We start from the raw sequence: 24,978 nt of genomic DNA, 5'->3' as shown, positions 1-24,978 counted from the left end.
TCTATTTTAAGTCTGGGAACTGTCGCCAGAATGGATTGGCATGTGTTAGAGTATCGAAAAGGACAATTCTTTAAAGCAATCTTGGAAGGCAGCAGATATGCCCATCTTTTTTGTTTCACTCGACCAGACTCGCAAATAGGCTTTGCATGCTGACTGCAGAGAGTTGACGCTTCTTGTGACTGGGAGGCAGGTTTATTCAATGCTTGATGCGACTGCTTTTACCAGGAGAATGATCTAAGTTATGGTTGCACCCAGGGGTGTTGCAGGGTCTGGAAAAGATCCGGGGCCACGCTAATGTCGGCACTGAGGGACCCGGGGCTAGCTAGCCTTTTGGTTGTAGCCCTTGAGCTTCTATTCGGGGCTACAACCAAAAGACCCGGGGCTATAGGCCCCACAGACCCGCTAGCGACACCTGGTTGCACCTATGTGTTTGGTAAACTTTCTCGCTGTTATGGGACTGAAGGAACTGCAATGTCTTTTCCGCACCCTGTGATTCTACATTCCTTCTTCTTCCTTTTGCTAAACCTTTCTAAGGCACTCAGGAAAATGTAAAAGAAAGTTACATTGTTATATAATTGATGTCAATCAAGTGCTTAATTATTCACTAATACGGCAGTTAATGCATATAAACATATTCACATAGACTTTTGAGTAGTGAAGGGACACGTTTTAAGTTTCCTGTCGACATCCAGAGAAAAATGCTCCTTTCTAAGTGCAACATTCTAAAATATGACCACTTTGAAAAATGTTGAACTCCGACATTTTGAATCTAAGCATCTGTTGACGAGTGCCATGCATCTTGACCGAAGAGGCCTGAGGAAAACGAGGTTCCACTGTGGGGGTGAGAAGTGGAGTACAGACTGGCATTGACGCTACTGCCCCAGGTTTCCTTACTACTGCTGCTAATAGGATCACCTCAATGTGTCCTACAGCATGTGCCCATCACTGCATCGCACGTTCATCCCACAGGAGTGGTAGGTGCATCCCTCTCCTAGAAGTGGCCTTGCTATGTTGCAAATCCACAAGGGAGGGGATGCTCCTGGGATTATAGATGCATGATAGAGCACTTTGGGTTAAAAAGCACTGGAAAGGCAATGCAATCCGTATTGGGGAAAACACGAGTAGTATGATATAGGGCAGTGGTGCACATATCAAATTCAAGCCATAGGGACAGCGTCATGGATCATTGGTGTGCAAAGTTAAAATTCACAAAATAGCAAATGAAAGTGGCCCGCAATATCACATTCTGACACCTAAAATGGGGAGTTATTAATTGAATTAGCACAGATGGTAATTATAGAAAACAAAACAAATCTTTGTTCAAAGGTCATAAGGCTATATACATCTTGGATGAAATGGTTACTGTCAATTGTACATCTAGAAAATGATCTTGACACGTGTTTCTTTGGAGAATTAACATCCAGTCAATGTGTGGGTGTAACCCCACATAGAATGTAGGGGCACCTGCTATATTTAACATTATGACCGCAGAATCAATAATATATATTTGTAAAGATTTGCATTATGTTAAATGAAAATGGAATGTATTTTATTTGGCTGTACTGTGCTGTTTTACAGTAAATGCACACTGTTTATTTTCTTTTTTTTTCTGTTTAAGTAGTTCTTTGAATTCATTAGAAATAGAACATTTATATAACAATTTAAACAACACATATAATATAATGCCACAAATGGCTATAGTATGGAACGTTCATAACATATAGAGTAACAGTAAAATCTTAAATAGTCAGTATAATATTCTATTCTAAGGCATAAGATGCCGTTTGAATAATCTTATAGTGGTATCGGATATTTGTAATGCAGAAAAAACATATGGACAAACGAGACTTACAGGACTAACATGCACATGAGGGAGGCTAGGAGGGCGATCAAAACGAATAAGACTTGGTCATAAACGTCTAATCATAACTGGGTATCTCATTATCTAAGAATCGTAGGAAAGATTGCCATTTTAACATCTATTTATGCAATAAGAGTGGGGAAGCAGCATTGCACTTTTCCATCTTATGAATATTACAAACTGAATTCCACCACATTTTGAAATGTACATTTTTTTTAAATGTCCTATTGGATGTAATGGTCTGGCTATGGCATGAAATAAATCAAACAACTTTCATTTTTATTAATAGCGGGTTGGATATGTTTGCTTCATTGGAATAAAACATCAAAAGAAATAGTTATCTGCATTTGAAAAATACTACTAAGTATTTCCTCAATCTTTTTACAATATACTTTAAAACAAGGACACTCAAAAATCATATGCTTAAAAGATCCTTGATGGTTTAAGCAGCTCCAACATTTGTCAATTTGAGATTTTCCAATTTTAAAAAGCATGAGTGGGTTAATAAACTCTATGGTGGAAAAAAGACAATGTTGAAGTAAACTGGCAGAGACCATTACTTTAGAGATATTGTTCCATATACATGGCCATTTAAGTTGTATGAAGTTGGGGGAGTGTCATGATGCCCGCTCCCGGGGAGCCGGTTCAAGCCCTGCGTCCCTGAAAGCGGACATCCAGTCCCCAAGGAAGGATCCAGCAACCCCATATAGGGGCCCTTTGGACAGTGTCCTGGCACCTATGGCGCCAGGCTCATAAAAGACATCAGTCCTGGCGCCATAGGCGCCAGGCTCATTATGGAAGTGCTTGGGTGCACTTACCTGATGCAGACCATGCTGCAGGATCCCGGCCTCCTTGAGGCCTGAAAGGACCTACTTTACCTGTGGGACTAATTTACCATCCGGGCGTGGTCGGGGAAGGATACATACCTGATTGGAGGAAGGATACATACCTGGAACTTCTTCCAAGGCTATTTAAACCCCACCCGAACAGCCACACGTGCTTCGCGTTGTTCTGCATCTAGCAGCTGGACGCTCACCGTGTCTGCTCCTGCATCCTGACTTCTGCCACGCCTGCCAGCATCCTGGATCACCTGCAAAGGAAGAGAAGAAGAGAACAGAAGAAGGAAGAGTCCTTACCTGCTAAATCCGCATCCCGGAGACATCTCGCCGACAATCCTGAAAAGGAAAACTTATTTAAAAGCTCATCACGTCGATCGCTGCAGCGCTGCATTCCACTCACCTTTACAGGGCGCCTCCATGTTCAGCAGCGATCATCCGGATTCGCAGTCACGCCCCAGCGCCTAGGGAGAAAAAGACCAGAACAATTGGTGAGAGAGAGAAGGGAATAAGGAAAGCTAAATCTCCATGTTAAGACTTACCTGTTGATTCATTCCCTCTTCATTTCGGGTCCGCGCCGCATCCTGGCATTTCCAGACCCCGGCCCCTAAGGGGAAAAAGAGACATCAGCGTTAATGAGCGAATGAAAAGACATTACCAAAAAACGCTCATTAAAGACTTACCTGATTTCTACAAGGATTTCACCTCTCATCTCGGGTCGGTGCCTGTTCCCCGGCATTCCGTACCCCGGCCCCTATGGGGAAAAAGACACTAGCATTAGTACATTAATGCATGGACTCAAGGGGAACCTCTTATCAAAAAACTTACCGGGAAGCCAAGCAAGTTTGGTTCTCACCAATCCGAAAATCCAGTGAAGTAACTGGATACCAACGCGCCCCTGCATCAGAAGCAGGATGGAGAGCTCGTCCTTCCAGACCCTAAGGTGAGAGACGCTACGAGGAATCACAGAAGGGTTTCGAGGAGGGTGAGAGGGGAAAGTGGGAGGCTGATTGCATTACCCCGCAGACAGTTAATCCCCTATTTTCACCTACAGAAGGATACTTCTGTGAGCCAGACAAGCCAGATTTGGGGGCCCGGTCCAGTCCGTCTTCCGAACCCTGCGCATCACCTTAGAAGAGGTCACAGCAGCGCGAACCAGGCCAGCGCCTCCGTGGGAGTCAGGTGAGCGTTACAGGGAGGCAGTCTCGGTTCTACTCTTCTTGGCATTGAGCATAACTTCGTCTGATGTATCGGAGAAAGCTTTATAGAACATAGATGCTGTTGCACTAGGATTGAATAAATGAAGTAGTCTTTGAGAATGACAACTGTTAGAGTTGAAAACGAACATATCATAATTCTCCATAATAGCATTAATGACTCATTTATTTCTGAAAGGAACACCTCGGAGCTGGGAATCTGGCTATAATTTCTTCAAAAGTCATTGTATAAACAACTGTCCTATATACTTAATGCCGAGAGATAGCCATGGTCTCCAATAAATCGTTCCCTTCTTAATTCTTATTTAGGAGTTCATTCAGATATACTTGGATATAAACTTGGAGCTACTTGCATGGAGTGGGAAGAGATACTTAATCGCAATGTGCTACCAAAGCATTTATTCTTAATATTGATATGTGGACAATCAGGAAGAACATAAGGGAGACTATCGCTCTCTCTATAAGCAACCATATTGGTACATCAGTATCATCAGGAAGGAACCAGAATTGTGTTTGTTTTACAATAAAAGCAGCATGACATTTTTTATAATATGGAAATCCTACTCCATCTTCATGTCAGGCTTTCTTTAGTTTACACAATGATATCCTTCTTTTCTTTTTTTCCCCATAGAAATTTTAGGATACAGGAGTCTAAAGATTTAGAACAGTGCTGGGAGAAGAATGGGGAGCATGTAAAGAAAGTATGGTACAATCGGTGTAATCATCATCTTAACAGTCTCCAATCTCCCCCACCAAGACAGATAAAGGGGTGACCATGTGTTTGTTTGTTCTCCCATTTTAGCAATAATGTTAGCTGTATTTAGTTTAGCAATATTTTTAATTGAGCATGAGATTTGGATTCCCAAATACTTAATTTCTTTTGAACACCATTTCATACCTAGGTTCGAACAGTGATGACTTGTGCAGTGTAAATTAAGCGGTAGAACTTCGGACTTGTCCGTGTTGAGTTTGTACCCTGATTCTCTAGAAAATTGCGATATATGTTTCAGATGTTGTAGGCAAGTATCTGTTGTGTTCAATAAGCGTACTACATCATCAGCATAGGCCATTGTTTTGATTTTAATATCTTTGAACTGAATACCTATTATGAGATTATCTTGTCTAATTGCTTCTAGGAAGGGTTCTAATGCTAAAATAAATAAGAGGCGAAAAGGGGCATCCCTGGCGAGTACCCCTATGAAGAGGAAATAGTGGGGATATTAGGTTATTTATAAACATTGATGTAGGACTAGAATGTAATACCTTAACCATTGATATAAACGGTTCAGGTATCCCATGCCAAGCCAGAGTTTGAAACATATAATCCCATTCTACCCTATAAAACTTTTTTTAGCAGCATCTAGTGCTATGGCTGCGTAGTGGTTATGAGAGTTATGAATGATACTAATATTTGTGAGTAATCTAATGTTCGGTGAGGACGTTCTGCCTTTAACATAACACACCTGGTCATTCGTAATTTGATTTGGAAAGCGAGGATTAAGTCTATTGGCTAAGAATTTGGAAAATATCATGCAATCTGTATTAATTAGAGATATGGGTGTGTCATTTTGGGCTAATTTGGGTTCTTTATTAGGTTTGGGAAATACAATCAGCATTGCTTCTGAAAAGGAACCAGTGGCTTTTTTGTTATTAATAAAATTATTTGCGCTTGGGAACCAATATTTCTTTCAAATGGGCAAAATAATCAATATAAACACCCTCTGGGCCTGGGGCTTTGCCTTTTTTAAGGTTTTTGATGGCTTTAGAGATTTCACCTGAAGATAAAGGGTCATTTAGCGATTGGAAGTTGGGGTTAGTATAAGAATTACGATGTATATTTCTAAGAAAGTCTTGATGCATGCGTGCTATTAGTTGGTGTTTCAGACAAATATCATTTTTGGTAAAAGTTTGAGAATACTTGTGATATATCTTTGTCAGTAAGGCTCTATTGCCATTTTGGTCTTTTATGACTGTAATCCTTGCCTTATGTTTCTTAAATTTTAGGTAGGATGCCAATGCTTTACTGGATTTGTTAGAGAACTGGTATATTTTTTACCTATATTTTAAAAGGTTTGCACATGAGTATTCAGAAGTTAAATTATTGTGTTTGATTTTAAATTTGATAAGTTTTTGTTGAATAGGGGTAGAGTTAGTTTGCATATATTGTGTTTGTAGTAGCTTGATCTGTTTGAGAATATCTTCTGTTTCTTTTCTAAGTATTTTCTTTTTAGCCACCGTATAAACTATAATGTGGCCTCTAAGAACTGTTTTATAGCAGTCCCAATTGTTATATATTGATGTATCTGAGGGAGATTTTTCTGCAAAGAAATATGAATGCTGTTGCTGTATAAATTTAACAAACTCCTTATCCTTCAGAAGAGCTGAATTGAATCTCCATCTATTGTGTTTGTGTGTGTTTTTGTTATTAGACAATGCAATATTGACAGGGGCATGAACGGATAGAACAATATGTTCTATCTTTGCATCCAATAGGTCATTAGTCAGAGGTTTAGATAAAAAGATATAATCTATCCTTGAAAAGGATTTATGAGGGGGAGAGAAGAAAGTATAGTCTAGAGCGGATGGGTGGGTGATACACCAGTTATCAACAAGACCTAGCAAAGACACAAATTTGACAAATTGTAAGTGGGCCTTGGGGATTGTAGATCGTACATTTGTTTTTTTTTTATCATGGATGGGATCAATAATTTTGTTAAAATCTCCACATACTGTTAGATTATTGGGGCATAACTTGGATATGTGATTTCTTAAATAAGTCCAAAATCTTGGGTCTGCATTAGCAGGCAGTATATATTAAGAATGGTATTTTCAATGGAGTCAATCAACAGTTTTACCAACACCCATCTACCAGCATCATCTGTTTCTGTAGAAATTATCTTATATTGGAGATGTTTACTAATGAGGGTGATAACGCTGTTCTTTTTCCCGTCTGCTGCGCTCGAGAAAACTTGGCCTACCCATAGTCGTTTCTATTTGGCTGCCTCATTCTGTGAGAGGTGGGATTCCTGTAGGCATGCAATAGATGGTTTAGATCTATGAAGGTGAGATAATGTTTTGCCTCTTACGAGGATTATGTAATCCTTTAACATTTCATGTTATGATGTTAAGTTCCATGAGTTATAAAACAGTATATCAACAATCATGTATTTGTGATAGTGGACATATGATGTAACATGCATAGGGGAATGGAACAAAAGGGGATGGGAAAGACAAACGCAAGGAACACAGAGTTTTGCAATTTACTTGGTTTCCTACGCATATGTTTAATAGTAGTGGCTAACTGTATACAGCCACTCCAAACCATGTTCCTATGACATCTATTCAAGTTGGGGGGATGGAGAGCCAGGTGTGGATGGCCCACTCTGTGCCCCCTTCCGGCGAATTATAGAACAAAACACATTCTGTGTACAACTCCCATTTCAAGTGTGCGGTCTAGTTGTATCCATCTCTTCTCTTTTATGACCTTGAATAAAGTTGCGTATGTCTAATGGGTTTTGAAAGGTATATTAGTGGCCGTTAAGTGTAACTTTTAGGGATGCTAGATGTATCATCCCATATCTAGCGTTAAGCTGCCGTAGCGCTGGTCTGAATGTCAATAAGTCTTTCAGTGTCGCTGCTCTGATATTAGGGACATCATGGGTTATAAAGATCTTGTTACTCTCCCATACCAGAGATTTCCTCTGTTTTGCTTTCTCCAAAATTAGCATGACATGGTTGTAATCAAGTACAGCAAAGATCATAGTTCTTGGATTGTTCCGAGATGAATTTCTTGGGCCAATGTGATGCGCTCTCTGGATATTGAACTGCGGGGGAGTGGGAAGATCTGGAAGCATATGGTAGAGGAACTGGGTCAGATTGTCGTTTTCGATATTTTCTGGAAGACCCACTATACGTATATTAGGATTAGGATTGTGTTTTCTATGGACTGTACCCTTCCTGCAACATATTCGGTGTCACTCGCCCTTCTTTCCACCTCATTGATCCTGGTTTCAAATGTGGACCCCTTATCGTCAAGTATTTGTAATTTAGCCGTAGTTGCTTCCATGAAGCGTTTATGGGATTTCATTTCCATTAGACTAGCCTGCATAACAGGATCCTGCAGGTCTTCCTATTGGCCGTAGGAGAGTCACTCTTCTGTCTTTTGGGGGCATTGCTATTGGACAACGATGCATTTTCCTTAGGTTGTCCCTTTTTTGAGGTCATCTTGAACTCCCACAAGAATTATTTGAAGCAGCAGCTTCTTCTACTGTGGATAATTGAGAAAGATATTTGTCTATGATTGGGCTAGTAGCCATAAGATTTCTTTATTTTGCCTCAGACGTAGTATTCCTTCCCAGGATTTTAATAGAATTATTTTTGATACGTATCTTCAATATGCAGTATACGCAGTGTGAGTTGGACTCATATATACAGCTGTTACATTAGCTTCGCCCATGTATAAATCAGCAAGGTGATCCTGACTCGTTCTGTGCTTTAATACTAATAAATATTAAATATTTAATGAATGCTAAACTGGTATACCATATTATGTTTCAGCCAAAACAGTATTCCCTGTGCTTAACTCAAACAAGAAGTTGCACTACTTCCTGTCACCATTCGTAGTACTCATTAAATTTAGCTGTGCTCAGTATGTTAAGAATTGTACCACTTGCATGTCCAAACGCGCATTACAAGTGACTGTACATTTGTATATTTCTTTTACTTGTACTTGTATTCATTGTTATTAAACCCTGAAATCAAAGCCAATATGATATTCCCAAAATGTCTTAGAGGAAATGTGCACTGAGTAGCATGATTTCTTTTCCTTAACTGCCCATAAATGATGCACAGTATTCCTGTACTTTTGTTTGGCCTTATAATTACTTGCATTTATGACTTTAAACTTGTTATGGGGTTAAAACACTTGCGTGACCCTTCATCTGCATGTGTTATGCAGCAAAGTGCTTCCTGATGATAGCGGAGTGTCTCTGTTCCACACACCGGTCAGCTGACGTGATTATTCGGCTCCACCTGACGCGACACCATACCTGCCTACATTTGAAAATCAAAATTCCTGAGATTTAAGCCCCGCCCACATCCACACAAGACTGCCCACATGCCCCGCCCACCTGTCAAAAAGGTAAACTTGATTGTTGTAGCCTTTGTTATGTATCAAGGCCCCGCGGCCCCATGTGCGCGGGGGCGGGTGCGAAGTGAGAGGCAGGCCTCATGGCCTGTGTCGTAGCTCCGGCAGGAGCTGAATGAATACGCAGCACACGCTGTGATGGTGTGTCCCGGAACTGCCTCCCATGCTTGGGGGCGGGGCTTTTATTAGGGCGGATGCAACATTCCTCCTTTATTTTAAACAAAATAACAATTACACAATAACACTAGTATAAACTCACACTAAACAACCCAAGTGTCAGAAAACCACCCAGTCTTTACCGCTCATGATATATAGGCCAACTACCACACATAGTCATTTAGTCTGGCGGGCGTTTTTTTAGCAGTTCTCAGATCATACCGCCCTACTCGGGGGCTAACCCCCGCTGGCCCAGGGGGTGGCTCACCTTCACTGTCCGGGTCCCCCAGGTTCCGCTCGCTCACCGGTTCCCAGGTTCTATCATTCGCAGCTGTCTCGTCTTGGATTGTCACAGGCTCTTCTTCACTGGGCTGACCTTTAGTCGTCTTCCTGGTGGCCTCGCCATCGGTCCACAGATTGTGTGGCACCGCCTTAAACCACGACTCATTTCTCGTCACCTGGCGGCGTCCTCTTGTCACAGTTACCATGGTTCCTTGCCTGCTGCTGGCGGTCCATGGGAGTTCTTCATATCTGGTATCCAGTTTCGACTTTGTTGGGTTTCGCAGCATGACCACTTGGTCACCCACTCGGTGATTAGACAGCCTCGCCCTCCTCTTGTCGCTCATGTGGTCGTTGGCGCTCCTTCTCCTTCGTTCTGTGTGCTCTTCGTTGACTTCATCCGGGGTCCTGCTAGGATGATGCGGAATCGAGGATTTGATGACTGTTCCAAACATGAGGTCTGCAGGCGGTATGCCTGTCGGGCTGTGGGGAGTGACTCGATAGTTCCGTAGGAAACGGTACAGGTCAATCTTCCACGGGCTGGCGTTCACCTTCGCTACTCTTAACACTTTGTTTATGGTCCTCATAAATCGCTCTACATCCCCGTTTGCCTGAGGCCACCTCGGCATGATGTGATGGTATTTTATATTGAGTTCTTGCAGGTACCGCTTGAATTCCTCCCCCGTGAAGGGGGGACCATTGTTACTTTTAATGGAGGTTGGCAGACCATGGGTTGCAAACATTTTCTCTATGGCAGGGATGACGACCTCCGCTGCCGTGGACTCAACTATTTCGACTTCTTGGTAGCGGGAGTAGTCGTTGATAGCCACCAAGAGGTAGAGGCCTTCCCGTAGTTTGCAGAAATCGATGCTAATGGCCTCCCATCGGGCGCGGCCACGTTCTGCAGACAGAATTGGTTCTGGTTCCGGTGGGGCTCCAGTTATTTGGCAGGGCAGGCACATGCTTATGAGTGTCTCGACCCGGTCATCGATTTGTGGGCACCATACCTTGTGCCTGATCCAAGCTTTTGTCCGTGCCATTCCTTGGTGTCCCTCGTGGGCTAATGCCACTATCCTGTCTTGTATGCTCAATGGGATTACGATGCGATTTCCTCTTAGCAGCAGTCCGCTCTCTGTGATTGACAAATCCTGTCGGACGGTGAACATGCCAGACAGAAAACCTTTCGCCTCCACTGTTCTGTTGTGTGTGTGTTTCATGAACGTCTTCCAATCACCTGAAATAATGGCATCCTTCACTAGGTCACAACAAGGATCCCTGTGAGTCTGCGACTCAATGTCCTCGATGCTGACGGCTTTTGGCCTCATGGCGTGTACCACCTGGCATATATGCTCCTCAGTTTCTTCGGCTACTTGGACTTCTTGTGGGGTTGCCTCTCGAGGATGCCTTGAGAGGAAATCTGCTGGGTTTCCACTGCCCGGCTGGTAGACCAGTTCAAAATTGTACTGCTGCAGGTGGAGCAGCCATTTGGTGATCCTTGCCGGCGGGTGTGACGACGTACACATGAAAATGGGTAGTAAGGGTTTATGATCAGTGATTGTCGTGAATCGGCGTCCGTATAGGTAGAGATGAAAATGCCGACACCCCCACAGCACGGCGATGGCCTCCTTTTAATGTGGGAGTATCTCTGTTCTGTCGCCGTGAGGGCTCTTGACGCGTATGCGATGGGCCTTTTTTCCCCTTCTTTAGTTACTTGCATCAGGATGGCTCTGAGCCCTACTGGGCTCGCATCCACGAACAGTTCTGTGGGGAGCTCAGTGTTGTAGTATGCCATTTTCGTGTCAACGGACAGGGATTCCTTGATGATTTCGAAGGCCTCTTGGCAGTCCTGCCCCCAGTCCCATTTGGTGTTCAGTTTGGTCAGCTGGCGTTGTGGCTCAGAGAGAGTGGCCAGGTTTCGGATGAACCTGCCGCAGTAGGTGGCCATGCCCAGGAAGCTACGTACCTCAGTGGGAGTCATTGGTGGGCTAGCGGCCTGAATGTCTGCAACTTTCTGGGGATCAGGGGAGATGCCTGTGCTGCTGAATTTGTAACCAAAGAAAGTGATTTCAGATCTGAGGAATTCGCACTTTTCTCTGTGGATGGTTAATCCAGCGTCTTCTAACCTGCCCAGTAGGGTCTGGAGCCTCTTGAGATGCTCTTCCCTGTCAGGAGCGTGAATCAGGATATCGTCGCTCACGTTAAGGATTCCGGGTATGCCCCTGATGACTTCTTGAATGGTTTGTTGAAAAACCTCGGCTGCTGACGATATCCCGAAGCTCAGGCGTTTGTACCTTCGCAGCCCTAAATGCGTTGAGAAAGTCGTAATGTAGCGAGAGTCCCTGTGAAGTTTGAGCTGGTGGTACCCCGCCTTCAGATCAACTTTGGAGAAGATACACGACCCAGTGAGGTTGGCCACAATTTCATCGATCGCCGGTGTAATGTGGCGTTCTCTTTTAATGGCAGTGTTCGGGAGACGCATGTCTATGCAAATCCGGACTTTTCTGGGCTGTTTGGGCTTCCTTGTTACCACCATTGGAGAGACCCATAGGGTAGGCCCTGTGACCACCTCTACGATGCCAGCATCTTCCAGTGCTTTGAGTTCTCTCTCGACTTGTTCCCGCATGTGGAATGGTGTTCTCCTATGCCTCACTGCTCTCGGTTGTACCGATTCATCAATATGCAGTCTGATGGTCTTGCCTTTCAAACACCCTATGCCGTCTTGCAGTTTTGGGTACTGACTTAAGATGTCTTCCACTTCCTTTACCTCATCGACTTAGCAGATGAACTTGACCACCCCCAGATCCTCCGCAGCGTCCCCACTCAGAAGGCTCTCGATCCCCGCCTTCACGACGTAGACTTTCGACCATAGCCTGTTTTCGCCGTGGACTAGAGTGGTGCGGAACCTGCCAATGACTGGTAGAGGTTTCCGGCTGCCGTACGCAAACAGTGTGTCTGTGCTCTTTAGATCTGGTCGTGGTTTCAGTGTCTGGAATATGCTTGTGGGCATGACATTCACTGAGGCACCCGTGTCGATGGTCATCAGAACCTGCTGGTTTTGGATGGTGACCACGCACTTGCGCCGTCGGACAATCTTCCTCTGTGGAGCCTGACTCTGGTTCAGTGCAGAGACCAGGTAGATGTTCCTCCCTTTTCTGTTTATTTCCTTACCGGGGTCATGGTGCATGCCCGAGACATCATCACCATCTTCCTCCGTTGAAGAGGTGGCTGCATCGACCTTCCTTGCGCTTGCCTGCTTTTTCTTCTTGGTCGTGTTCTTTTCCTGGGGGTTCTGGGAGGACTGTGCCGTGGTGCCCACTGACCTGCATACCTTCGCATAGTAGTCCTTCCTGCCACATTCTCCACATGTGGTGCCTTGCGCGGGGCAGTTTCGTCGGCCATGTCGCGGTCCACCACACCAACCGCGTTCTGTGGGCCCTGGGACACGTGGTTGCCACCTGTTTTGAGCGTAGCCACCACCAACCTCGTCCCTTGTGAATTGTCTGTTGGTGATCTGGGACACCATGGCTGTGGTGAGGGCGGGTTGCAGTTTGTGGAGTGTGGCCCCCATGTTGGCAGCCCTGGTGTGTGTCATTTCCCTTTGTCGACCCAATTCAAGGATCCGTTGGAGGGGAATACCTCTTTCACTGAGTATCATCCGCCTCAGCTTTTCCGAATGAATGCCATTAATAATTTGCCTCCGTATCTCCTTCTCGATGTTTGTAAATTCACAGGACATCGCTAACTTCCTCAACCGTGTGTGGTAGGCATCCAGCGTTTCATCCTCTGCCTGAATAGTAGTGCAAAAATTGAATGTCTCATAGTCCGGGTTTAGTTGCGGGAGGAAGTGCGCCGTTAAGGCATCCTTTGCACTTAGATATGCGTCCTGGCCATCGTCAACATTTAGGGAATTGAAAATACGTAGTACCTCATCGTCCACGCTTAACAGGAGGTGCGCCTTCATCTTTCTGGCCGTCGTTATATCCTTGCATTCCATCGCCATTTCGAACTTTTGGATGCATAGCTGCCACCTGGGTCCACTTAACGACGGGTCGGTGAAGGGGTCAAATGGTTGGATCAGTGTCGAAGAACCTCCTTGTGGGTGAGGCTGTGGCGAGGACATAGACAGGTTAGCCGCGATTCTTGACGGCGTGGCAGGTCCAAGGGTGGATGTCCCGGTCGCCATGCTGTTCTACGTCGGTGTGGGTCGGTGTAGCACTCTGGATACTGACTGGAGGGTAGTCGGAGACCCTTGTCTTTCTGGGATCATGGTGTCTTCTTGCATGGATGATTTCTAACACTTTTTCTTAGCTAACGGATGCCTGGGTAATCTCTGTGTGATCCCTCATTTACCAACTACATTCGTTGCATCACAGAGTGTGTGGCTCCCTCTGGCCCCAGAGGTTCCCTCTCTTGCCTTGTTGGCTCAGTCCAAGTGATTTTGCAATTCTGATTAACACCAATTTCTAGACATGGAACATGTGCAAAGCTGCTTTGGTTCCTTGCACCTCTGCCGGTAGAGTGGGCCTGACCCCTGTATCTTGGTATTCTACCCATTTTACCCCACCGGGTGTGAGGAGTAGGAAAATCAAATTTATTCACTCGATTTGTTTGTTAAGGTTTCCTGGCTTCAGCACAAAGGGAGAAAATGTTCTTACAATGTCTCTAGGGGCCTTCTATGAGAAACAGTGGGACAGAACCACAATTTACCTTTTGCTGTAGGTGTTCTTGGTGCTCGGCAGTTTCGAGTTGACTTCAGGGTACTCTGCAGGCTTCTGTGACAGAGTTTGAGACAGGCGTCCCCTGCGGGTATCCGACAATGGCAAAGAGGGTTCAGCGAGCGACACTTGATGAACAACTGCAGGCTGGCCTGCAAGGCAACTCAGGGGTCAGGAATCGTTGTCTCAGTGCTGTTCTGCGATTCTAAAGCACTGGTCAAGACGTCTCTTTATTTAAGCAACTGCGGCTTGACAGCAGTCAGCATTGCAGTCGTTTGCGGATCGAGGCACTCAACTGGTTTGTGGGTGCCCTTTAAGGTGGGCAGCGGTAGATGCTTGTTGGTGCATTTCTCCTAGCTTCTTCGCTTGGCTTGTGTCGTCCTTTAAGAGGGACGGCCCAAAGCTCAGGAGTGTGTTGTAGGCAGCTGCCCTGTCCTTGATTTCTGGTTCTGGCACTACCTGTCAGGGAGCTTGCTGCAGAGCCTAGCAGGGCACGCTGTGTGCTGGCTGGTCACCGGTTCTGAAGCGGCTGGAGGGTCCTCTGAGTTCTTGTCTCCCTCCGTTCCGTGGGAGAAGTTAAGGGGAGGGATCTTGCTTCCCTCTTTGGATGTCCTGGCCTTCCTTCACTGGTGGAAGCTGTGAGGCAGACTGTACCTTCAGCCAGGGTCCAAGGATGAGTTCTTCTTTCTTACTTCTTGGGAAGTCTTCAGATGATCTACCAAAAGAGGGGCTCTACCCTCTTTTAAAGCCCGGTGGGCCACAGGGATTCGACTCCCACCTCGTTGGAATGACATTATGCCCTCCCTGGCTGTCAGATTCCAACCAAGTATGACCAGAGCTTGTGTCTGTAGTTGGTGTCCAGCCCGGAGCACATGGGTCTATGCTTTTGCCATTGTGTGAGCATAGGGAAATGTGCGTGCATTAGCCCCACACGTTTTGCAGAGGTTGATCTACCATCATTCTATTTCATTAAAAATGTCCAAAAGCCCATTGAGCGCACGCTCTCCATGCGGATGGTCAAACAGGCCCACACCTGCCTCCCGCACCTTCCCCATCACCATTCAGCTCCAGCATACAGCATGACTTTACAGCCAAAATCCTTGGGAAAGTATTATGGACGTTTGCTAAGTTTTCTATTTTTTATTTTGGGCATCCTCATTTTTTTTATTGTATATTTTTTTATTTGTAGAGCAACTCTTAGGTAGGGAAATACTTATTATTGAGACCTATATTGAAATTCAATTTTTATTACAGAACTCTGGACTGTATTCAATGCTCACTCTGTATTTGAGACCGGGTCCACTAGGAGCTGCGCCTTTTGTTGGAAGCTTAGTGCTTTAATGCCATCTTAGACTGGGAAAAAGGGACGTTCTGTATGTGTCTGTCACTTATTTTATGCACACTGACTCGATTTAAATTACATATAAATTGTATGCAGTATTTATTATGGTTACTCACTGTTACAACCTTCTTTCACATTTGCTGTGCCTGCGCACTTTTTCACGTATTTACTGATTTTCTTTGGAGTTATCTGATCATTGCACTTTATAGTTATTGCATTGGTGTTGATTGCATTTTGCTCAGTATAAGAGCAGGCGAATCCTGGATAGTGTGCCTTTCAGCCTTCATGGTGGGGGCATCTTTATTTAAGCAATATATTCCCACAGGGTGCAGGGGCTTTCCCAGGCCAGGTAATGCCTGGGCCAGTTAGAAGCTTGGGGTTGACCTGCACCGGCAGTCCCCCCGCCCGGAGCGGTTTATTGCTGCTCGCATCCCTGCACATTGTACTGGCATGCTAATGACGCGTGTTTTCCGTTTCTCAATGTGAACAAAAAAAACGCAAACCAAGGTGGCCGCCATGGAGTAGGGAGAAGGGAACTATAGGTAGTCTATTCTCCCTTTCCATGGCGGCCATTGCCGCAACTGAGCTGCTGATGGAGGTTCCTTGCAGGCACCGGGAACACTCAGTTCCCGCGAGGAGCCTCTGTCGGCAGCTCTGTTGTAGCAATGGTACGGGTGAGGGTGAGTGAGACGTGTGGAAATTGAAGTTAAGGGGATGGAGGGGAGCGCGTTGCTGTTTTGCAATACCAATTGTTGATACAACTGCCACAGTGGGAAGATTCCTGCATACTGTACAAATACACTTGTTAACCATTAAGTTCAGGAAACAATTAAAAACGGGAACACTAATTGGCAGACAATTACAAGTCACCTCTTTTTTGATCTAACCAAGTTCACCCCACACGCCCTTGCACACTTGGCAGCAGCGAAAGCCTATTTTAGTGATTTAATAAATCTACATTGCCATTACCAATATTCTGCACTGAGCGGCCCTTTCTGTGAAGTACTCCCTACACCCTCCCCAACATTCCAACACATCTTTGATAGCTTTTCCCAGACCCCTGTTTCAACAACACGTGCCAGCGTTGCTTCTACAATTCATTGTCATGCTTCTAGTGCCCACGTGAGCCCTGTCTCTAGAATGTATGCCAGCGCACAAAGTCGCAAAGGTTGGCCCAAAAATATATGCCATCATTGTCACTGTGCAATGCATTTTGATTTTGCCCAGCCCTGAAAAATCTTCTGCCAAACCAGACATTTCCCAAAACATATATATCCCTGTGAAATATTGTCAGTTTTAGGACAAAGTATGGGACAGTAAGCAAAAAATTACCATGGGGAAGCGGGCACCAACTGCATATCTTAACATGCTCATTAAATTCTATCTTCTATTTGGACTATTGTAGTAGACCACGGTTGCAGACATCGGTGAGATATTCATTAATGAACTTGTGACGGGGAGCCGGGTGAACCTATAGCACTGTCTATTCCCTTGTGCATATATCGTTGTTGAATTATTTCTGTTATATCTTGATGTGAAAATGCTGACCGTCCTTGTACCGCTCTTCTTCAGGACACTCGAGGCCTTCCTCAGGTTATTAAAGGCCCTCCACATAGCACTGGTCAAACGTTAGAATTTTAAATCCTGGAGCGGTACAAGTAACCAGTTCAAATCCTTTTATTTTGACTGCCTGCTATGCTTTACATTTTTACATTTTTTCCACAAGGCAATAAACACTCCCCAGCACCTCTCACTTCCAGGATTGACCCAGGTACGACTGGAGCTTTTTCTGAAACTCAAATCCTAGTTTAGATCATGTAGACTACATGATTTGCCTCAGTCTTGGTCCTCAGAGGTGTATAAGACTCTGGTACATCTATCTACATCTGAGAATAAGGGTAGTGACAAACATACAAAAAAGAATTCTCCAGAACCATGAAGTGATATAATAGGTTGCCACAGCGTCAATGGAGTACGACCCCCGATGAGGGAGTGAAACATGCATATTGATCCCAGATTGTAATTTTATGAAAACAAGACATTCTTGCAGCTAAAAAGGCCTTATTCGCTAATCTTAATTCGTTATCCTAACATACAAAAGCACCTGTTTGCAATATCCAAAGTGGCGCATACCTCGCCTGGAAATCCCGGCTTCTGTTGATCTATGTGAGCAAATAGCTGTGTATTTCACTAATAGAATTATGACCATCCAACCGCATCTTTTGTCCCTTTTCCTATCTCCTGCCTTCCTCCCCTTACTTTCTTCTATGCACTTACTCTATCAGAATTGTCCCTGAACCTGGTATGATAACAGCATCGTCTGTCTCCTCCCCCCACCCCTTACTTGTCCCCCGCCCCCCAGCACTATTGGAAATGTCATCAGGCCTAGTATGGTAGCCGCCTGTCTGTTTCCATATGTCTTAGCACTTGCAGTATCTGAAATGTGGTCAGGCTGAGTACGATAGTTAATTTCACATCCTTACTGTTCATGGCCTGTAAGAATGTCATAGTATTTTCCCTTGTTCCCTCCCTTACCTTGAAGCGCTTTGAAACACATTGTGTATAGGCACTATATAAATAAACTATCATATTTTAGGAGTAGGGTGGGCTCCACTCCCTCTGCTGATGACATTTGCTGCCTCACCCTCCACCTTTACTAAATGTAAACATAGTTCCCCTCTAGACCCTCCGCCCTACTAGAATCATGCCACGACAATTGCTCCAATCCTCACCGAAGTGACTGGCTCTTCTTACGGGACAGCGCCCTCTTTCTTTGAAACATGCCAGACTTTGACCACAATAGGCCTCAAATTCGTGCTGCTTCTTTTTGATGACCCGCGTCATGTGGCTTGGTTGAGGATGGAGGAACTTCTGCGCTACATGTTTTAGACCTGTCTGCAGCGTTTCATGCAGTCACCCCTCAATACCCGGAAGGGACTATAGGAGGGGGGTCCTGGGACTGCTGTATTAGCCCAGCTAACTTCCTATTTGACCGACCGCCAGCCATCTGTTATGATTGGCACCTATGCATCCCAGTGTTTCCCAGGCCTCTCTGGAGTTCCCACTTTTATTTAGTATATCTGTCTGGCCCTTGGCCAAACGTATTCCTGGTTTTGGACTTCAGTTTTACTCTTCCCCTGGCGACACACAGGCCGTCCTCTGTATGTATGTGGACAGTAGGTCATCGGCTAGCCCTACTAAAAGTACACATACATGTTTCACCATCCAATGCAAACTTAAAAGAACAAATGGAACCTGTATATATGAAAGGCTGCCTTAAAAGGTTATTAAATGAAAACGTATGTACAACATTGTTCAAAATGACACCGGTCGCTAGTCGGGGCCGACGGCGTCTGACGCAATATTTTGCCTTTTAGCATGTCTAGGTGTTTCTGTAGAATGTCAGTTACCTTTGACACACGCCACTTAGATTTTGAAAGGGTGCAAATCCTTAAAAACATTTACATAATACCCCATTTTATCGGACCTTTCATCTTTTTTGGGCCCTAGTCCATTTTTTGAAAATCTGGAAATGCCTCCTTTGTTTGGGGACTGTGCCTGAAGCTCCTGCCTTAAGCTCAGGATAGAGCCCGCCGTTGTGTGGATTACTGCCCTGGTGCCTGGATATAATGAGGGGGTTTTAGGTATGATTAACCGGCCCGCAGCAGCCTTTCATATGCCCTTCCTCCTAAACTTGGCTAATGGGGGCTTGTGCACGCAGCGTTCATGTTTCCGCTTTCCCTACACCTCCCATTGATCTCGGGCCCCGGCCTTCTCGAGCCGGAGGGAACATCTGTCAGGAAGGACAATGCGCGCGGGCACCTCAGCCGACAGTTGTGTCAGTCGCTTGAGGACGGTGTATTTCAGGATGGCTTTAGGAGCAGGTGTGAGGTGACTGCAAAAAACTTTCTTTAATGACTGGATTAAGAGGGCTTAAAGTATCTTTGACTTGTGTTCGAATTACCAAAGCAGTAGTTTGGGTTTGTAATTGCCCGGCCCTTTAGAGATGTGCTGCCCTGAAGCGTCCTGACTAGCGGTGTGTCCTGCACCAACACCACGCCACTCTCTCCATCCAACTAATCCTTGCTTTTATTAAAACAAAAAACATTTGAACTACAAAGATCTAAAGCCATGTTGCTGAGGTAGGCTGTAGTTTATTAGCTCCAATTTGCATACTGATGGCCACAATGCTTGAGGCTCACATCTGCATCCGTCACAAGCTAAGCCCAGAATAAGTAAGTGTTCACATGAAATTAATGTTGTGTCTTTTGTGAAAGCACTCTTAAAGGTGGATTGTTAGACCTTGGAAGAAAAGGCAGCCACATAGAGATCATGTGTGAATACATATCATTTCTACTTCCAGAAAAAGCCAAAAGAGGACATGCAGACAAATATTGTCAAGATGTTATCAATGTATGACTCTCCCTACAAAAAGATCTGCACTGCGGGCTTGTGCCTGCATCATTAGTAGAATTCCCAAGTGATTGGGCAGCAAGAGCAAGTTTTGTAGAAGGGCTGAACATGTATCAGGCAATCGAGGCCAATTTACCAGCTGTGCTCCACCACTCTGCACTTCCTGTGGTCATTCTAATGGGTAGCCCAACATCTACACATGCACACTGTATCCCCATATCTCAACACAACAGATGCGTTGCAACAGTACCTGTGGCAATTCTGAAAGCATTGCTGCAATATTCAGAAACCATTGAAAGTCCTTTACATAGTTTCCACACAACCGGTATGGATTGTGTATGTGTTGTGCAACAGCACGATTTTGCATTTTCAGAGAACATCTGCATTGGCCAATGGCTTGCAATTGTGACCCTTTCGTGATCACCAACAGTTATCACCTTTTGGATTTTGCCCTGTGGCAAAGTTGCAAGATTGCCCAAAAAGAGCACAATCGATGGCTCAACGAGGAAGAGAGGTTGGCAATCGAGGAAGAGAGGTTGGCAATCGATAGAGGGAGATACCCGTTTTGGTTTCTATGCCAGTTCCTATACCCTAAAAGAATCAAACTCTTTACAATTGTTTAATAATTGGCAGGTAACCACCATCCAATCACAGTTGCAAAGGATGGCAGTGAGATGGCTTAGTGAGTTGACACACCTCCTGCAGGGATTTTCTGCAAACCTGCAATCACACGTTCAAACCAGGACAAGCATACTTAGCCTTTCATCCTTCCACATAAAACAACACCTACCATCTGTTATTTACAGTGTTTAAGACAAAGGTTCCCCATCCCTCTATGAATATCCCACCAGTGGTGTTATTATTGTTCAGCTTTCATGGCAGTGCCACAGATGGTGTTGTGAAAGCTAAAGGCAGCTGTAGGCAGATTGGAAGAATGATTTTGGATGCGAGCGGGGGATGGGAACCATTGGAGGGGGACAATGCATGCTGGAGAAGGCTTGTAACTTGGAGCCTGTCACTCTACCCCCTCTCTTCGCACCCTACTCTTCTGACCTGCATGTTACGGAGTCTCTGTGGTGGGTGTACTTAACTCGGGAAATTCTTCTGAAATGCAGGATATTTAGAAGGACTTGAAATCCCATTGTAGTTGGAGCGAAGCTGACGCGTTGCACGGGGGCTATGGTCGAGTGGCCATAGGTAAATTGCAAGACAGCAGTGCCATGCATATTGGAACCTTCGTGTTGCTGCTGTGCCGCAGTCTTAAAATGCAATCCACTTCTAGATCGGAGGTTCTCCCCCTCTGCCCACATCAAGCGCCGACTTCATCAATAGAGCGTCTCTGTTTCCGAATGTTTAGCTCGTGGGTGTACCTGGCTGATTTACCTAGAAATCAATGGAGCAGTTTAAAAACAGAGGGCGTGCAAATCATCTTGACCTATTCAGTATTTTCTTTGCCTTCTTTGAAACAAATTCCAAGGAAGATCTGCCTTGGCCTTCATTTTTCGTTTTACCAGAAAAACCCATTATGAGGACCGGGATGCACGCAGCGCAATTGTGTAATTTGTACCTGGTGGCAGATGGCAGAACACTCGGAGTACTTGCTTGTAGGTCATTCGGCCAACCTTAAAAACTCAGAACGCTGTGGGTTTGCACTGCTGACTTCGCTCGTGTAACTGTGACTGCCCCACTCACTTGGAGGTAGAACAACTGGAGAGGGTGGGGGGGAGGGGGGGAGTGCAAGGTCCGTGGACCTCTCTGAACCCCTTTTAATTTTTACAAATTCTGTTTGTGGTCTACAAAATGAACTCTTCAGTAAATATGGTGGCATTGTGTCAAATGCCACACTCGTTGCAAATAAGTAACAGCGTGCATGTACACCCACCGTGTTCGATGTAATGGCATCCACCCGCCACAAACCTGCCCAAATAAGAAAGCTGTGCATCACTTCTGCTATGGGCAAAATGTACGTAATGAAGGTCATTGAAGTAACTTCCATGCCTGCTTGAGGTGATAATGAAGTGTGACAGATCTGCATTTTCAGCATTTTGTTTTTCTCATTACCATTTAACGAGGTCTATGCCGACATTTCATAACTACGTCCAACTATTGAAGGGAAGGGGGGGGGTTATTTCCCCTCCTGTACCCCCGCCCTTGTGCGCTGTGATCCTATGCCTTCTATCAGCACTTAGTTCTTTATTTGGAGGTGTCAGACCCCAGAGTCCCTCTTCTACGGAGCTGTGATTTTCCCCCCCAATCTCTTTGACGCCTCACCACTGTTTCTGTGCATTACCATGCCCTTTTCCCTGCCCCTCCATCCAATTTCTCCCGCCTTCTCTTACTTCAACGTGCATTTTCCATAATGGAGCCACTCAGGCCATTGTGTGCACTTGATGTTTCCGACTGGGTCCATTTTAGTTTGTTGATTGTTGTTTTGTCCACATATTTATTCATTGCATTTGTGTAGCGGCCAAGCCCAGGGTTATGATGGCGCTAGTACCGAAAAGGCGAGAAGTAATTTCTTCAGTCATATTTGTTGAACAGCCAGTTTTTAAGGAGGTTCCTGAAAATCCGGTAACAGGGTTGGGTTTTGATGGTGATGGGGAGAGAGTTCCATAAGGTGGGCACTGTGACCATGAAGCTAGAACCGCCCGCTTGCTTGTTTCTGAATCTGGGAGCAAGGAGAGCAAGGGCAGAGGAGGACCGTAGTGGGCGAGAAGCAGACTTTATAGAGATGTCATGATTGAGGGAGACTGGTGCAGTGGTGAGTAATGGATAGGATGTTGAAGTCCATGCTCGCTCAAATGGGGCACCAGTGAGCATCGCGTCTGGCCTGTGGGATGTGGTCGGAGCGTTTTAGGCCCAATGCTGCTCTTAGGGATTTTTTGTAGCAGTTGAAGTTTGGTAAGTTTCTTGGCAGAAGTACCCATAAGTAGGGCATTACAGTAGTCCAGCTTACTGCCTATGATGGCTCTGGCGAGTGAAGGCAGTTGTCTGGTGACAGAAATTGCCTGCAGGGGTTTACATGCTTGGTCGTGTGAGCTGTAGATGATGCTCGGGCGTTCACATGTTTAGGCATGATGAGCTCAGAATCCAGATGAGCACAGAGGAATGTTCCTTTTGTTCTAAATTGCACAAGCATGTTGTTGACCTTTTAATGTCTATGGTCAGTCATTGAAGCCTTACTTTTCGTTATATTTGCAAATTGTCGAATAATAGTTGTGAAATTATAGTGACCCGGGAGGATAGCTCAAGGGGCAACATGCTTGTCTTGGAAGCCAGACGGCGCAGAGCATCGCAAGTTGGAATTGCGGCCCCATGCTTAGAGGCTGGTCTGCGGCATGAAGCGCAATGTGAAAGCTCAATTTGTATATGTTTTTTAATTATTAGTTCTACTGAGGCTCTTTTGAAAGTCAGTAATCGGGAAATGTCGATATGAGTTGCCCAGTATGATAGAAGGCTGCTGAATGTTTAGTCCTGCTCGGTCCAGTTCAACCAGTTTTGAGTTTGACACTTATTAGCAAACAGCTACTTTTTCTTAACCAAAAAAAGATTTACCTAGACAATGGGCCTCATAATAATCCTGGCGGTAGCCTGCCGCCGGAGTTGCATTTTTTCCGGCACCCGTCAATGAGGAATTACCGGATAATTCCGACATTGCCGGACCCGGTAATTCCCTGCATTGCCGGGTGCCAGTGCCTGTCAGTCCCCATTCCCATTGGAGCCCTTTAGGGCTCCAATGGGAATGGGGACGTTGGATGCACCGTCAATGAAGGTGCATCCGACATTCTGCCCTCGCAGGTGCCGCTCTGGCGGGCTGACAGGCGCCCGCAAGCACAGCTCGTAGTATGGCGGTCCGGGAACTACGGTATCGGTATGCTTACCAGTACCGTAGTTCCCGAACCACCATGCTTATAATGAGGCCCAATATTTTGGTAATAGGAGCTATTAGCCATCGCAAGGAGGGCATTGTCGCACAAAGCCGTGCACAAGTGCAGGCTACACTTAGTAGCAGTAAACTAAGTTAAATTATGAACTTTCGATGTGTACTAGCCACTCTGATCTAATTTTTAATGATTGCATTACAATTTCTTTGTGTTTGTGCCAACCATTGATTACATGTGAATGAGCATGCTAGACCTAATTCTTTTAATTTCTTCTCAGGAAATATCAAAAAGGGGCCAGGGTGCGACTAAGACTGGTGGACCTGGAGCTCGCGTCTCGGTTCTTAGGAGCAACCGCGGATACAACATTACTGGAAGCTAGCGCTGCACTGCTGGGGCTGATGGAAGGAAAACCGAAGGAATAGAACCATGGAAAAATAGTTCATATGTATTTTACACACACTCTTTAGATTTCCTGAAGTTCTTAAATATGTTTAAATATGTTTTAATGCTATATGAATAAAGAACTCAATAAACATGCCTCACCATGCTAGTTTCTCTTCAGTGTACTATAAATTGAATGCCAAGAGCTGCATTTTCAGAAGAAACGTGGGTATATGTCAGTATTTTGTTTATATTTTACCTACCAAACCGTATTAGCACGGGGGGGGGGTGCTGCACAGCCAATCGGGTAGCTCATAAGTTGGCCATTAAGCCCCCCTATAGTCCTAATGTTTCACGCAACCTGAGGGGATTGGTCCAACTCTCCAATCCTCCTGGGCTGCTCTACTGTGCCTGCCTGTTACCCTCTCCTCGCACTCACTCGGAGCCGTTCTTCTGTGACTCTCCATGTTGTGGTGACAGCCCTACCATGCCCCTCTGTGTGCCCTTAGCATCTTGGTGTGACCTTCACTTCATTCTGATGGCCGATAAACATACCTGGCTTAGAGCACGGCACACAGGCTTGAATTTCGCTCTCTGAATTTAGCGCCTGGTCACTTGTACTGGATACAGAGAGCTTTTCAGTCTGCATCTATGGGCTGTACTGGCTGTCAGTTTCCATGAATTCTCTCTTACTAGTTCCTGGCCATACTCCACCAGTACAGCTTGCAACTTAAGGCTCCACGACCAT

The 24,978-nt window shown here is 45.2% G+C and overlaps 1 protein-coding gene across 1 annotated transcript in view; it reads left to right on the top strand.

Annotated features, from left to right (window-relative positions):
* MRPS28 (mitochondrial ribosomal protein S28) overlaps positions 1–24,391 on the top strand; it is an 838,623-nt gene extending 814,232 nt beyond the window's left edge. Inside the window, exon 3 of the mRNA XM_069621250.1 lies at positions 24,127–24,391. Coding sequence (XP_069477351.1) covers positions 24,127–24,271 — 145 coding nt within the window. The 3' untranslated portion in view covers positions 24,272–24,391. The remainder of the gene's footprint in view (positions 1–24,126) is intronic.
* The last annotated feature ends 587 nt before the right edge of the window (positions 24,392–24,978 follow it).

This window comes from Ambystoma mexicanum, chromosome 5q (genome assembly GCF_040938575.1).
Source record: "Ambystoma mexicanum isolate Mex_15411 chromosome 5q, UKY_AmexF1_1, whole genome shotgun sequence".
NCBI lineage: Eukaryota > Metazoa > Chordata > Amphibia > Caudata > Ambystomatidae > Ambystoma > Ambystoma mexicanum.
Note: the sequence above shows the minus strand (reverse complement) of the source record. Positions and strands in the feature narration are given on the sequence as shown.